This window comes from Ovis canadensis, chromosome 4 (genome assembly GCF_042477335.2).
Source record: "Ovis canadensis isolate MfBH-ARS-UI-01 breed Bighorn chromosome 4, ARS-UI_OviCan_v2, whole genome shotgun sequence".
In the NCBI taxonomy this organism is placed as follows: domain Eukaryota; kingdom Metazoa; phylum Chordata; class Mammalia; order Artiodactyla; family Bovidae; genus Ovis; species Ovis canadensis.
This window is the reverse complement of record NC_091248.1, coordinates 101,869,119-101,885,782: the sequence shown is the minus strand read 5'-3', so window position 1 is coordinate 101,885,782 and position 16,664 is coordinate 101,869,119. Positions and strand designations below refer to the sequence as shown.

The 16,664-nt window shown below is 36.8% G+C and overlaps 1 protein-coding gene across 6 annotated transcripts in view; it reads left to right on the top strand.

Annotated features, from left to right (window-relative positions):
- Positions 1-16,664, top strand: part of CADPS2 (calcium dependent secretion activator 2) — a 567,905-nt gene that overhangs the window by 351,117 nt on the left and 200,124 nt on the right. For all 6 annotated transcript variants that reach the window (XM_069588282.1, XM_069588281.1, XM_069588283.1 and 3 more), the window contains exon 9: positions 13,722-13,788. In XM_069588282.1, coding sequence (XP_069444383.1) covers positions 13,722-13,788 — 67 coding nt within the window. The remainder of the gene's footprint in view (positions 1-13,721; positions 13,789-16,664) is intronic.

Sequence of the window (16,664 nt, the reverse complement as noted above, 5' to 3'; positions counted from 1 at the left end):
AAGCCTGTATCCCTCCTCCAAGGGGATGGAGGCATAGGCTTGACTCTAAGCAAGTTTGCCTGATAGGAATAGATTACTCAGTACATTCTTGTAACATTCGTTTTCCTCTTACTCTCTTCTGAGACATTTTATAATCAGCTTGGTAAGTTTACTAATTTTCTTCAGCTTTTAACAAGGCAGTCAAGTTTCCACGCAAGCAGAAAAGCGTTGTAATTTGAAATACATTTAAGTGGAGGAAAAGCATGAAACTATGCCTATAAAATATGCCCTCTATGATAGAGTATATTAGAATAAGAGCCTAATATATTTGTATAACTTTTTAAATATCAGAATTGGTGAGATAATGAGCCATTAAAGCATATGTATTGGGGCACTTTTTCTGCTAATTGAGATATAAAAGAGTATTGATGGTCAGTTATCAAAAAAACAGGAAACACTGTCTTTATAAGAAAAGATTTCTCTGCACAGCTAGAATGGTTTGGCTTGTGCTTAGCTTTTTAAAACTACTTTTTGTAGAACTGCTTGGGTAAATGTCCCCAGATCATTTTTGTTTCTAGGTGACACTGCGTTATCATTTATTTTAGAGCACCTCCTTTCAGAGTGGTCACTTGTAGATCTTGATGTCTTGTCTAAGGGTGGGATGTGATTATAAGGTCTTCTCATCTTGGAAATTTGCCTGTATTCATTTTCCAGTTTGTACAATGGTGGTGTAGATGGTAAAGAATCCTCCTGCTATGCAGGATACCCAGGTTCCATCTAGGATACCCAGCTTCGATCCCTGAGTTGGGAAGATCCCTGGAGAAGGGAATGGCTGCCCACTCCAGTATTCTTGCCTGGAGAATTCCCTGGACAGAGGAGCCTGGTTGTCCTACAGTCCATGGAGTCGCAAAGAGTCAGACACAAATGAGTGACTAACCATAAGCCAGTTTTTAAAGGATAGCTTTTATATCATTAGACTGTTAGACTTAATCTGATAATGCTGATATGAGCTCAGATTTAACAGGAGATGAGACTCCTCAGGGAGAAAGAGAGGCAGTTTTTATGTTACTGATTCTATAAAACGTGATACAGAAAATGGAGTACATTTTACTCCTCTGCTATTACAAGTTTCCTGTTGACATAGCGCACACATTTTAACTTCTTACTTAACAATAGGGTTTTTTTTTTATTTATCATTTATCATTTCTTTCAAAATGTTCTGTGATTTTGTTTGATGATGATCCTTCCCTGGCCTCCTCACCTCTTTTTCTCCTTCCCAGAAGAATTCAAGAAGTTTTATAAAAGCCAACTGGCAAGTATTTACTTCTAGGTGTCTTAATGCCCAGGTCACGCTGTTGTTTTGAATCAGTTTCTTTTTCTCACGCTTAGCTGAAAACAAAACCGAAAAAAAAAAAAAATGGACTTAATCTTGTGGGGTTAAATAAAGGAAAGAATGTAGTGAAAGAAGGAAGATTCCTTTTATTCTGGAGCAGAGTGGGAGCGGCAAGCAACGCCCGTGTGGGGAATGACTGAAAGTGCCTGAGGGCATTTGGTCCCTATTGGTTTTCACATCAAATGCAGTGGTGCCCATGGATAGCCTGTATTGTTGTCAGTTAAATGGGATCATGAGTGTCTGAAAGGTGTTTGAGAATGAACCGAAAATCATTTTCACAAGTGGATGATTACTTCTGCCACATGTTAACCGAACTCTAGCAGAATGGCCCAGATTTTTGAGCCTGCATTAATTGCTCTTTCAACCTTGACTGAGGTTTCTTTTTAAGAAAGGCCTTTCCAGGACTAAACTACTCTATATATTGATTTTTTTTTCTTTCTGTATTTTTCCTTGAAAAATGAAGGCTCATAGAAGAATAGGCTTTATCATTCCACATGTAGATTGTATGTTCCATTTCTTTGAATAAAAAGCTAGACTCATAAGTGATCTGCCCAAAGTAACAGTCTTTTTTTTTAAGTGCCAAATAATTCCAAGATTCCGTACACAATTATGTTTTTCAAATATTCAGTAGTGATGATTTTTCATCATAAAGTAAAATCATGAACTCCTACAGCATGGACTCAATGCAAATAAATCATCATATTCACCTTTCTATTAGAACTGTCTGCCACTGCTCTAATTGAGACTAAACTACAGTATTTAGTAATACATCTGGAGAATTTGTGTTAAAGTGTTCTTTGAACAACTTTCTAGTTAGAAAGATTTTATAAAGTGATTTTAAAATGTTTGGGTAAATGAATTCTTGATTTCATGTTACCATTTTCTTTTTCAAATATGGCATGGTTAGAGAATATTGGCTATTTCTTTACTAGAATAATACAGGGTATATTATAGTTTAGACATATTGTGTTATGAAGACAAGTTAAATCTAAATTTTTAAAACTAATCAGAAATTGAGCTTTTGACATTTCATTAACTTTTCTGATTATATATATATTAGCAATGATATATAGCATTTGTAGAAAGTGGCTTAATTTATTAGTAAAACTAATTTCAGAGGTTTTTTGGCTTAAAGGAAGACAAGTCATAGAATGTTATATGGGAATCTGTTTTATTAAATACTCACAGGGGTACTATGTAAAAAAAATAAGCATTTAAAATAATTTTATTTATATAGGCATTGCAATGTGAACATGTGATGAAATATGAATATCTATTTGAAAATTCAGCAGAAATAAACTTCTTAATTATATGGATTTTTGTTTTGCTTGAAGATGATTTTTACCAAACTTCATTTTACTCAACAAATATGCTGAGATCATTTTATTGGTAATACATGCTATTAAGATCAACATATCTCTACAGAAAAGTTTTTATTTCTGTTGTCAGAGAGTATTATGATGGATCTCATTAAGACTCTGCTTTTCTTTATTCACAAATAAAAGCTTTAAGGAGCAACTGTGGTATGTGTCCCAGCTGGCTTCTTAGTTAACAGATAACGCTTTTAAGGATCACATTGAGACCATAGAGGTTGTATGATTTTTAATGTTAAATATTGAGATTCTCATATATAACTGTGCTGTAATGGAAGAAAAATGATGACCAGTTTGCCTTGTTGATAATAACCATATTGACTTAAAGGTTTGACTATACCAAAACTCTTTTTATTTTCTTTTTTTTGACATTTTCCCCTAACAACATGGTTATCATGGTACATATTTTAAATATACAAGTAACAGACATGAAGTTCATTGTCTCTTAGCTTTGATATTTGAGGATAGAGCATGACCTAAGAATAGTTAGAAATACACACACAAAAAAATCATAGGTGAACGAAGCACTGATACACATTTAGTTCATTTTGTGCCTTGTTTCCTAGCTGATTCCTATGTTTCTTGGAAGCAAATAGTACTCTTCATTAGAAATAGTCCTAGAAGAGGGATTAATACTTTAAGATTATTGCTGTATGTATACTGATTTATAAAACCAAATGCTTCAGGGCTTTATTCTTATATGTTAAATCCAAGCTTTGTGTCAGTGCTGCTAATTTGTTTGTAAGCAGAGATTTTAAAGTTAAGCAGGCAATTTTTTTGTTCAAAGGGAGCAGCTTCTTAATACCTTTCTTAAGTTGGGTTATTGATGAAAGCAAACACTTTATAATAGTATCTGAGCAGTATCCAAAAATAGTTTACATAAGTATTGTGACACATTGGACATATTTCAATGAAAAAAGTGCTATTTTCAGTGTAAAGTAACATTGGAAATACATGTTTTTCAAATATATTACACACAATAGAATATCTCTCTTATCCTCATTTAAATAATAATCTGGAATCAAATTTAACGTTGATTAGGGAATTTTTTCCCTAGCATCATACTCTAATGCAAAATACTAGAGAATGCAGTGGGCCAAGAGGAGCAACTAGATCTGATAGACAGAGTGCCTGATGAACTATGGACAGAGGTTCGTGACATTGTATAGGAGACAGGGATCAAGACCATCCCCATGGAAAAGAAATGCAAAAAAACAAAATGGCTGTCTGGGAAGCCCTTACAAATAGCTGTGAAAAGAAGAGAAGTGAAAAGCAAAGGAGAATAGGAAAGATATAAGCATCTGAATGCAGAGTTCCAAAGAATAGTAAGGAGAGATAAGAAAGCCTTCCTCAGCGATCAATGCAAAGAAATAGAGGGAAACAACAGAATGGGAAAGACTAGAGATCTCTTCAAGAAATTAGAGATACCAAGGGAACATTTCATGCAAAGATGGTCTTGATAAAGGACAGAAATGGTATGGACCTAAGAGAAGCAGAAGATATTAAGAAGAGGTGGCAAGAATATACAGAAAAACTATACAAAAAAGATCTTCACGACCCAGATGATCATGATGGTGTGATCACTCACCTAGAGCCAGACATCCTGGAATGTGAAGTCAAGTGGGCCTTAGAAAGCATCACTATGAACAAAGCTAGTGGAGGTGATGGGAATTCCAGTTGAGCTATTTCAAATCCTGAAAGATGATGCTGTGGAAGTGCTGCACTCAATATGCCAGCAAATTTGAAAACTCAGCAGTGGCCACAGGACTGGAAAAGGTTGGTTTTCATTCCAATCCCAAAGAAAGGCAGTGCCAAAGAATGCTCAAACTACCGCACAATTGCACTCATCTCACATGCTAATAAAGTAATGCTCAAAATTCTCCAAGCCAGGCTTCAGCAATACATGAACCATGAACTTCCAGATGTTCAAGCTGGATTTAGAAAAAGCAGAGGAACCAGAGATCAAATTGCCAACATCCACTGGATCATGGAAAAAGCAAGAGAGTTCCAGAAAAACATCTATTTCTGCTTTATTGACTATGCCAAAGTTTTTGACTGTGTGGATCACAATAAACTGTGGGAAATTCTGAAAGAGATGGGAATACCAGACCACCTGACTTGCCTCTTAAGAAACCTGTATGCAGGTCAAGAAGCAACAATTAGAACTGGACATGGAACAACATACTGGTTCCAAATAGGAAAAGGAGTATGTCAAGGCTGTATATTGTCACCCTGCTTATTTAACTTACATGCAGAGTACATCATGAGAAACCCTGGGCTGGAAGAAGCACAAGGTGGAATCAAGATTGCCGGGAGAAATATCAATAACCTCAGATATGCAGATGACGCCACCCTTATGGCAGAAAGTGAAGAGGAACTGAAAAGCCTCTTGATGAAAGTGAAAGAGGAGAGTGAAAAAGTTGGCTTAAAGCTCAACATTCAGAAAACGAAGATCATGGCATCTGGTCCCATCACTTCATGGCAAATAGATGAGGAAACAGTGTCAGATTTTATTTTGGGGGGCTCCAAAATCACTGCAGATGGTGACTGCAGCCATGAAATTAAAAGACGCTTACTCCTTGGAAGAAAAGTTATGATCAACCTAGATAGCATATTCAAAAGCAGAGACATTACTTTGCCAACAAAGATCCATCTAGTCAAGACTATGGTTTTTCCAGTAGTCATGTATGGATGTGAGAGTTGGACTCTGAAGAAAGCTGAGTGCCAAAAATTGATGCTTTTGAACTGTGGTGTTGGAGAAGACTCTTGAGAGTCCCTTGGACTGCAAGGAGATCCAACTGGTCCATTCTAAAGGAGGTCAGTCCTGGGTGTTCTTTGGAAGGACTGATGCTAAAGCTGAAACTCCAGTACTTTGGCCACCTCAAGCGAAGAGTTGACTCATTGGAAAAGACTCTGATACTGGGAGGGATTGGGGGCAGGAGGAGAAGGGAACGACAGAGGATGAGATGGCTGGATGGCATCACGGACTCGATGGATGTGAGTCTGAGTGAACTCCGGGAGATGGTGATGGACAGGGAGGCCTGGCATGCTGCGATTCATGGGGTCTCAAAGAGTTGGACACGACTGAGCAACTGAACTGAAGAGAACGCATTATGAATCTGATTGTGAAAACTGCTGATATGTATGCCTTTTCTATCCATTTTGGTTTTTTGGGGGGCACACCATGAAATTTGCGGGCTCTTAGTTCCCCAACCAGAGGTCCAACCTGAATCCCCTGCAGTAGATTCTCAGAGCCCTAACTACTAGACCACCAAGGAAGTCCCTCCATAAGGATGAGAAAGCATGATTTTGTTTAAAACTAAATTCTGTAGGTAGACGAAAATGAATAATGTTTAAAGCCCCACCAAAACTAAAACAAAAGACTTGCTTTTGCTTTGCTCTTAAAGCCTCTCTAAATAAGATGGAAAAAAAAAATCATTCATTAAAGAATGTTGCTCTCCTGCTGTGTGATACTTACTTTATTGGGTAACATTATATAAATTGTCACATGGAACCCAGTTAAATGTCTGTTCCCATTTTGCGTGTTGTTTGGCAGGTCTGATATACATACTCTTAACTTTTTTTTTTTTTTTGAGATAATCATGTATTTAGAGGAGCTAATATTGACTCAACAGGCTGCAGAATATTTGGGGAGAATACAACTGCAGAGCAGATCCACTCCCCGCACCCCAGCCCCTCTATAGTATACCAGCCAAGGTACTGTCTCTCTCCTGGATGACAAATACATCTCTTGGATAATATTCTCTATACCTTTATAGGGTAGAATCAGATTTCATAAAGCATTAAAAAAATTACTTTTTCCAGAGTTCAGATTCACATAGCAATAGAATATTAATAATAGACTTTTGAAAGTTCTAAACTATTTTTATGAAGTAAAAAAGTAAGTGACAAGAAGTAAGTGACACTTACTTAGAAGTAAGTGACAAGTAAATAACTCTCAAGGATTTAATTAACACTATTGCCACTGTATGTCGAATAGATTTAGTCCTATCAGGCATACCATCTCCTTTTGCAGAACTATGCAGTTATAATTAATGTTCATGGTAATGACCCTGAGATACTTATAGGGTCCTATTTTAAATCATTAAGGAATGATCAAATTATATTTTATGACTATGTGAAGTCAAGTCAACCTATTGTATATAAATTCTTTAAAAATTCATTATAGATTTATATACAGTCTCCCTAGAATAACTCATTTTTCAGTAATTAAGCATTTCTATATGTGTAATGAAATGAATTTTTTGCCTAATATACGTTAAATGTAACTTTAGTATATTTTTCTGAAATTAAAAAAATTACTGCATTTTTATCCATAAAAGAGATAATTTATAGCCTAACACTCAACATTAAAAACAAAACGCCATACTCTGAATTCAGCAGTAGTACTCAGCATAAAGATGAGTCCAAAGAGAATGCATTTTCACTTTTATAGATGCTTTCTAATAAATGGACTACCTGATTATAACCAATCATTCAAATGATTTGTGCTCCTTTTTCCTTACTCTCTCTACACCTCAGTCATCCCCAGATAAGACCACCCCCCTTCAAAGAATTTAGACTGCTCTAAATACCAGACTTGAGAATAGCTTTGAAAACTAGAAAACCCATTTAACCATTAAGCTTATAGAAATCCGCCATAGTACTCACGATAAAGTGACAAGACATCCTCATCTTTGCTCTACAGGAATTCAGCTTAATCATGCCAGAAATATTATTTATGGAGCTGTAATATCCACATCCTTCAAATCCTTAATAAAAGTCATCTTTTTTTCTAATTATAAAATTAAGATGAGGAGACTTGCCCGGTGGTGCAGTGGTTAAGACTCCATGCTTCCAATGCAAGGAGCACAGGTTTGATCCCTGGTCTAGGAACTAAGATCCCACATGCTGCATGCCGGGGGCAGGTTAGTAGGATGAGTTCTCATACATTGTTAATGGTAATGCAAATTGTACAGCACTTTGGAAAACAATTTGGCAGTTTCTGTAGTTAAACACACTTTCACTATAACTCAGTAATCCCAATCCTAGATATTTACTCTGGAGAAATGAAAATATGTGCCCACACAAGGACTTAAATGTGAATGGTTATGCGAGCATATGAAATCACTTCAATCATGTCCAGCTCTTTGTGACTCCATGGACTATAGCCTGCCAGGCTCCTCTGTCCATAGAATTCTCCAGGCAAGTATACTGGAATGGGTTGCCATGCTCTCCTCCAGGAGGTCTTCCCAATCCAGGGATCAAACCTTCATCTCCTTTCGGCTCCCGCATTACAGGTGGATTCTTTACTGCCGAGCCACTGGGAAAGTCCAAATGTGACTGATTATAGCAGCCTTTATTTATGATAGCCATACCTGTGGAAACAAATGTCTACCAACTGGTGAAAGATAAATACATTGAAGTCATACATTGAAATAAGAAGGAATAAACACCTGATAGAGACAAAAGCTGAATCTCAAAAACTTTATACTAAGTGAAAGATGCTAGACACAAAAGGCTACATAGTGTACATTTCCACTTACATGACCTGGAAAACTGAACTCTAAGGTCAGATCTGTGGTTGCAGAGCTGGGGGTGTGGGGAAAAGACTAATTGTAAAAAGGCATAAAGAAACCTTTGGATGAGGAGTGGAGATGTTCTATGAATTCATTGTGGTGGTTACATTCCTTCTATGTCAACTTTCATCAAATTATATATCTAAAATGGGTGAATTTTACTTTAAGTACACTAACAATAAACCTTACTTAAATGGTAACCAAAAAAAATGACATGATTAATGTAGAAATTGTGAAAATGCAGAAAGACATTAAGAAAATGAAATTCATCCTTAATCTCATCACCCAGGTATTAATTTTCAGGTGTAACATTTTGATATATCTTTCTGGATTTTTTTTGCCATACATACATTATGAGTTCACATGACAGCTTTTTAAAACCTTAGCATCATTATAATTTCCATGTCATTCTTTTTGGCATCACTCTTAATGACAACCTAATCAACTAAGACTCCTCGGTTCTTAGTTGGGTTGTGACAATTTACTCTTGACTAACATTGGTGAACATCTTTTTTCTTCATTCTCCCCTGAATTTTACATGTGTCTCTTATACTAAGAATCTAATTTTATACCAGTAAAAAAGCAGCTAGATGATGATTATTGATACCTAATTCTAGAAGGCATGATTATAGTGAAAAAAGTTAGATTTGAAATTAAGTTTAATGATTTCTTATTTAGTATTAGTTATTGCTTCCAATATCTTTTATTTCTGTTCATTTCTTATATAAAATTTTTGTCTAATAGGAAAGCTAAAGGAAGAAACTGTCATATTTTCCCTCATAGCATTGGTAACATTTACATTATACAGAAATGTTTACTTCTGTTGAATATAATTTTTTTTATATTGAGACAAAAACTCTAATGAGGAATTCCTTTCTAGAAATGTTTGATCAGAGATGACTTCTTCCGTGCATGTTCTATTGAATTCTTACAGTACAGTAGCCCATAATGCCTCAAGGCCCAACATTCACATGCTTACCTTGGTTCCAATCTTGAATTGTCTTTTTTTCTATTCTTCACCACATCCTCCAATATACCCACGTGCATCCACCCACCCCTTTGCTTTCTCTTTTCACAGAGATCATACCTTTTCATTTCAAATGTGTCGAGGCATCATTTTGAATGAAGTTGCTGCTGACAGTATTACCCCTTATGCAGAACCTTCGCCATCAGCCAGACTTACACTTGTTTGTGGTGTTGATGGTTTGTGTATCACTCTTCACTTTCGCTTCTGTCTGACCAGCATGCTAAGTGAGACAGGTTGAAGAAGCAGCCTGTGGTCACAGGCAGAAGTTACTCCAGATGCCCTCTTGACTCCTTGGCAGCTGTTTGCTGCGCATCTTGCTGGTAAATTTGTACAGAGAGCATCTGTCATGTCCACAGTATATATAGCTCTTGGGGTCATTGCTGTTAACCCTGTAATAAGCACTGGGGTGTGTGCCTTTCAGAAGAGGAAAATTGCATAGGAAAGACAGGAAGAGAGCAACTAAACACCTATCGCTGGAACCATAGAAGAGAAATTAGAGGCTGGAGCAAAGGTGGGGCAGAGGGTTTTCAGGGGCCCTCAGGAGGCGGAGAGTGAGCAGGTGAGAACAGTACTGACGGATGTCTCTGAGAGTCTCTAACTGCATCAGTACTACATGCAGACGCACAGATGACAGGGTATCCAGAGTATTACAAAACTGAATACAAGTTTGCAAAATACCCCCATTAACTAATGTGTCTGAGAGAAAGAAACTACGTCATTGATTTGGGCAGGACTGGCGATGTTTTCTAGGCAGGAGCCTAGGATTTATGTCAACTTTTAGTCATTCCATTTCTGTTTGTGTGTGTGTGTGTGTGTGTGTTTCTGAAAATTTAGAAATACAGGGAATAAAACAGAAAATTAAATTTTCCATAATCCCACGATTCAAAGGCACTATTACTAAAACTTTTGAAATATCTATTTCATATATTTCTTTTACAAATTTCAAGTCTCTTAAGTATTTATATGGTTTTGAAACTGGTTTTTTTTTTCAGAAAACATTATATCATGAGATATTCTTTATGTTATTAATTTTATCAAAAATATTTTTTCAGAGGCAGCATAGTATTTCTATGTGTTTTGCAGCATTTATTAAACAATTCACCTACTGTTGGACACTGTTACCTTTTTTCATAATATGAATGATACTGTTCTATATATCCATGTAACATATGTATACATGTGTGTGTCTGTTTCCCTAATTCCACCATGTGGGGGGCTATTTTTGTATCAGTTAAGTTCAGTCACTCAGTTGTGTCTGACTGTTTGCGACCCCATGGACTGCAGCACGCCAGGCCTCCCTGTCCCTCACCAGGCCCTGGAGTTTACTCAAACTCATGCCCATTAAGTTGGTGATGCCAGCCAACCATCTCATCCTCTGTCATCCCCTTCTCCTCCCACTTTCAATCTTTCCCAGCATCAAGGTCTTTTCCAATGAGTCAGCTTTTCGCATCAGGTGGCCAAAGTATTAGAGCTTCAGCTTCATCACCAGTCCTTCCAATGAATATTCAGGACTGATTTCCTTTAGGATGGACTGGATAAATCTCCTTGCAGTCCAAGGGACTCTCAAGAGTCTTCTCCAACACCACAGTTCAAAAGCATCAATTTTTGAATGCTCAGCTTTCTTTATGGTCCAGCTCTCACATCCATACATGACTACTGGAAAAACCATAGCTTTGCCTAGATGGACCTTTGTTGGCAAAGTAATGTCTCTGCTTTTTAATATGCTGTCTAGGTTGGTCATAACTTTTCTTCCAAGGAGCAAGCATCTTTTAATTTCATGGCTGCAATCACCATCTGCAGTGATTTTGGAGCCCCAAAAAATAAGGTCTGTCACTGTTTCCTCTGTTTCCCCATCTATTTTCCCATGAAATGATGGGACCAGATGCCATGATCTTCGTTTTCTGAATGTTGAGTTTTAAGCCTTTTTACTCTCCTCTTTAACTTTCATCAAGAGGCTCTTTAGTTCTTCTTCCATTTCTGCTATAAGGGTGGTGTCATCTGCATATCTGAGATTATTGATATTTCTCCCAGCAGTCTTGATTCTAGCTTGTGCTTCATCCAGCCCAGCATTTCTCATGATGTACTCTGCATATAAGTTAAATAAGCAGGGTGAGAATATACAGTCTTGACATACTCTTTTTCCTATTTGGAACCAGTCTGTTGTTCCATGTCCATTCTAATTGTTGTTTCCTGACCTGCACACAGATTTCTCAAGAGGCAGGTCAGGTGGTCTGGTATTCCCATCTCTTTTAAGATTTCCCACAGTTTTTTGTGAGCCACACAGTCAAAGGCTTTGGCGTAGTCAATAAAGCAGAAATAGATGTTTTTCTGGAACTCTCTTACTTTTTCAATGATCCATTGGGTGTTAGCAGTTTGATCTCTGGTTCCTCTGCCTTTTCTAAATCCAGCTTGAACATCTGGAAGTTCACTGTTCACATATTGTTCAAGCCTGGCTTGGAGAATTTTGAGCATTGCTTTACTAGCGTGTGAGATGAGTGCAATTGTGCGGTAGTTTGAGCATTCTTTGGCACTGCCTTTCTTTGGGATTGGAATGAAAACTGACCTTTTCCAGTCCCATGGGCACTGCTGAGTTTTCATATTTGCTGCATATTGAGTGCAGCACTTACAGAGCATCACCTTTCAGGATTTGAGATAGCTTAACTGGAGTTCCATCATCTCCACTAGCTTTGTTGGTAGTGATGCTTCCTAAGGCCCACTTGACTTCACATTCCAGGATGTCTGGCTCTAGGTGAAGTGATCACACCATCGTGATTATCTGGGTTATGATATGGTGATGTCTTTTGTACAGTTCTTCTGTGTATTCTTGCCACTTCTTCTTGATATCTTCTGCTTCTGTTAGGTCCAGACCATTTTTATCCTTTATTGAGCCCTTCTTTGCATGTCATGTTTTTCTACAATAAGGTGGTCTTATTTTACACTGCATGAGCAGTGAATAGGAAAGCCCATCATTTCAGCACCCCTTAGCCAATATCTCATATCTTTTTTAAAAGGGGGCAAAAAGTATGTTTGCTATTTTTGCAAAGGATAATTATTTTCATAAAACAGAAGCTAAAATTTCAAGCTAAGATTTCAATTTTAAAAGTCAAGAGAAAGTCTAAAGACTTTAAGACCGTCAACAAACTGTTGGCTAAAGGGCTTTTTTTAATCATTCAGAATTGTATATACTTTAGATTAGTTTAAATACCCTCTATAATGTTAAATCTTGACTACAGAAAAAGGAATTGTGATAAAATATTGAAAAATCATACTTTAATTTATTTTTTTTTAATTTTTTTTTATTTTTTTATTTATTTATATTTTTTTTATTTTTTAAATTTTAATATCTTTAATTCTTACATGCGTTCCCAAACATGAACCCCCCTCCCACCTCCCTCCCCATAACATCTCTCTGGGTCATCCCCATGCACCAGCCCCAAGCATGCTGCATCCTGCGTCAGACATAGACTGGCGATTCAATTTAAAAATTAGGTCTCTGTCACATTTTTTAACTTCTAAAATGTTTTCCACTTTTGTGGGACGCATGTGATATAATTTTAAATATCTCTCCATGACGTGCTCATACTTGATTAATATTTAATTTCTTCCCTTTCCTCCTCAATCCTTAAGCCTACATCTGTGTATTCAGTAAGAACAAAAGTTCTGTTCTCCAGTGATTAACTACTTGAATCATTTCAATTCAGGTTACTAACAGCAATGCACAGTTAAACAAGTCTTGGTTGAAACCATTGTTGAATTATACAATGTCACTTTCATTAGTATCTGAGTTTCATAGTTAGGAAAATTTGCACGAAGAAGCTCGCATGTCAGATAAATATCCTAGTAACAGGGCTTGGACCTTAGCAATCATCACATATAGTTCTTTGATTTGATAGTTGAGGAACTGGAAACTGAGATCGGTACAGGCACATCTTGGGGACACTCAGCTGGAAAGAGACTCTTCATCCTGGGTTCTGGACTCTGCAGCCGGCTCCCTGCCAGGACACACTCCTCAGCCTCTGTCACCTGCGAGCTGAAACATCTGGTACCCTAGCCTCAATTCATAGCATACGTCTCTCCTGAGAAATATGTGTAAGAATACAATTCCTACTGCTTCGTTGATTATCCTTTCTAACTCCAACTTCACTCAGTTTGTGGAGAGAACTGACAAATTGATAAGCCACATATATCAATTCCCTTTCAAGAGCCTTAGAACAGACTCAGTCATTGTGTAACACAGAAGTTGTGTGCTGTCACAGGTTCCAACTGAACTAAGCTTTGCAGGCTGCTCTTGAGAAAAAATGCCTATGGAATAAATATGATTATGTGGCACCACACCATTATTCATAAGATATTTTTGTTTTTCTTACCAGATATCTGTATGCCCTTGGGCAGAAGGTTTGGAAAAGATGGAAAAAACGTTACTTTGTTCTTGTTCAGGTAAGTACACTTTTTTCCTGTCATATAATCACTGTAAGCCAATCAAACTTTTATTTGGGTTGTATCTGTCAGTATCTACTGTATTGGAAATTAAAACTGAAAAATTAAGAAAATATTTAATTCATTTAAAAATGAAAGTAGTAAGGCCGTTCCAATGCAACTAACCTTTTTATTTAAAATAAGTATTTTTTCAAGCCAAACATTTTAGTGAGCTAAATGGCATTATTTTATGCTTTTGTGCACCTCTTCAATGTCTGGCTTAATAAAAATAGAATGCAGCTGTATTTTCAAATCAGCTTCTGCCTGCAATCTGTTGCAGTCTCAGGTGAAATTTAGCCTCTGGAAAACTCCACTATATGCTCTTGAGAGAGTAAGTGTGAAACGGGCGAAGATGTTTAAACATAGTTTTAAAAATGGTTTTGACCTCACAAGTCCCCTGAAAGGATTTTGAAGATCCTCGGGATCCCAAGACCATACCTTGAGAACATTATTCTGATATTTTATAAATAAAACTTAATTCATTAAAACATGCCTTTTTAAAAAAAATGTATCATATATATCACTTATTCAGAGGTACAGGTTTTTTAATTGCCTTGACTGGTGGATTTGTTTGTGATAGGATTCTGAATATAGGCAGAGTGCTATAGTGTACAGTTCAGTAGACTCTTGTTTTGTTTTGGTGTTTGAATTATGAATGACCTTTGCTCATAGAATATACTCATTTAGTTAAAGTTACTTTAAAGAGTAATTTTGAGTAATAGTCATCCAGTTCATGATAAATTCAAGCTGTCTTATTTTCAATGAATATATATGAAAAGAGAAGCTCTCTTGGTATCATTAATACAAAACAGTCTGTAAAATCTTATTGATTCCTATCCACACATTATTGTTGTTATTCAGCTGCTAAGTCGTATCTGAACTATTTTGCAAGCCCATGTACAGTAGCATCACCCCAGGCTCCGTCTGTCCATGGGATTTCCCCAGACAATAATGCTGGAGTGGGTTGCCATTTCTCCTCCAAGGGATCTTCCCAAACTTGCATCTCCAGCATTGGCAGGTGACTTCTTTACCACTTGAGCCCCAGGGAAGCCCTGCTCATGCATTAAGCAAGTATCGACTAGATCAGGTTAACATGGTGATATCCCAAGGAAGGAAAATCATTTGCTGTCTTCCAGAAATAAAGTAATCTATCTACTGCTGGATAAAATTATTTTATTGATGTGCCATAATAGCATGGTAACTTCATGAAAGTATAAATTTTTAATCAAAAGTGGGTATTTTCCCCACCTGAGTAAAGTGTAACTTTTTGTTATGAAAATAGAATTGAGAATCCTGTGGTGGTCCAGAGGTTAAGACTCCAGGCTTCCATTGCAAGGGCCCTTGGTTCAATCCCTGGTTAGAGAACCAGGATACCACATGCCATGCAATGCAGTCAAAAATAGAACCAATATTTGGTCAACCAGATTAATGAAATATGCACATACATTTGCACACACACAGACAATATTTTTTATATAAAACCACACATTTGCTTTTAGTAAGGGCTCCCTGTTGGGAGTTCTCAATGGTCTGTCATCCAAAAGTCACACCTATAAGGCATCTTCTTTGGTTTCTAGGCTCAATTTCTTTACATTGTCACAAAAATTTAAATGGATTTACTAGGCAGTTTGAGCACATACCTTTCTGTACATTTTAATTTTATTTCCACTTATAGATTTTTTTCATCTACATCTAATTTAGCAAGTTTTTGTTAGTGACTTGTTTTTGTCAAATCTTTCCAAAGCATTCAAATGATTTTTCATGAAAACTGCAGCTTCTTTTTCATGGTCATATATCATACATTTACACAGAATATCATAAGTTCTCATCCCATAAGTTCAGTAGCTGATGTTATTGGCCTAATCAAATGCTACTGATTCTTAGTAAGCATAGAGTTGAACTGGTGGAAATAAGTATAAGAACACATGAGAATATCACCCAGTAACCACAGATTTCAACATGTCATACCTATTAGTCAATATGGTTTTTTAAGAGCAATTTTAGGTTCACAACAAAATTTAAGGGAAGGTACAGAGATGTCCTATCTATCCTCTGTCCCCACATAACTTCCTCCACTATCCACATCGCTCATCAGAATGGTACATTTGATACCAAGGGTGAACTACGCTTGATACATCATCTTCGTCAAAAGTCCATGCTTTTTCTTAGATTTCACTTTTGGTGTTGTACATCTGTGTATTTGAACAAACATGCTATTTATCACTATAATATCATACAAAGCATTTCACTTCCTTGAAAATCCTCTCTGTTCTGCCTATTCATCTTCACCCTGCCACCTTTGGCAACCCCTGATCTCTTAACCACAGGTTTGCCTTTTCCAGAAGGTCATAGTTGGAATCTTGTAGCATGTAGCCTTTACTCATTAGCTACTTTCACTTAAGAATTTGCATTTAAGGTTTTTCCATGTTTTTTCCATGGCTTAAAAGCTCATTTCTTTTTAGCACTGAATAATATTCCATTGTCCAAATGAAGCAGAGTTTATCTATTCACCTTCTGAATGAGATCTTGGTTGCTTCCAAATTTTGGCAATTATGAATCGAGCTGTTATACACATCTGTGGGTGGGTTTTTGTGTAGACATAACTTTCCAGCTTCTTTGGGTAAATGCCAAGGAGCATGATTGCTGGATCATATTCATTATGTTTAAAGAAGGAATCCTGTAGAGATCCAGTAAAGTGACAGTAGGCTAAAAGAGTTTCTAATATACATTGTTTTAATATACTTTGTGTTGGAGAAGAGTCTTGAGAGTCCCTTGGACTGCAAGGAGATCCAACTAGTCCATTCTGAAGGAAATCAGCCCTGGGATTTCTTTGGAGG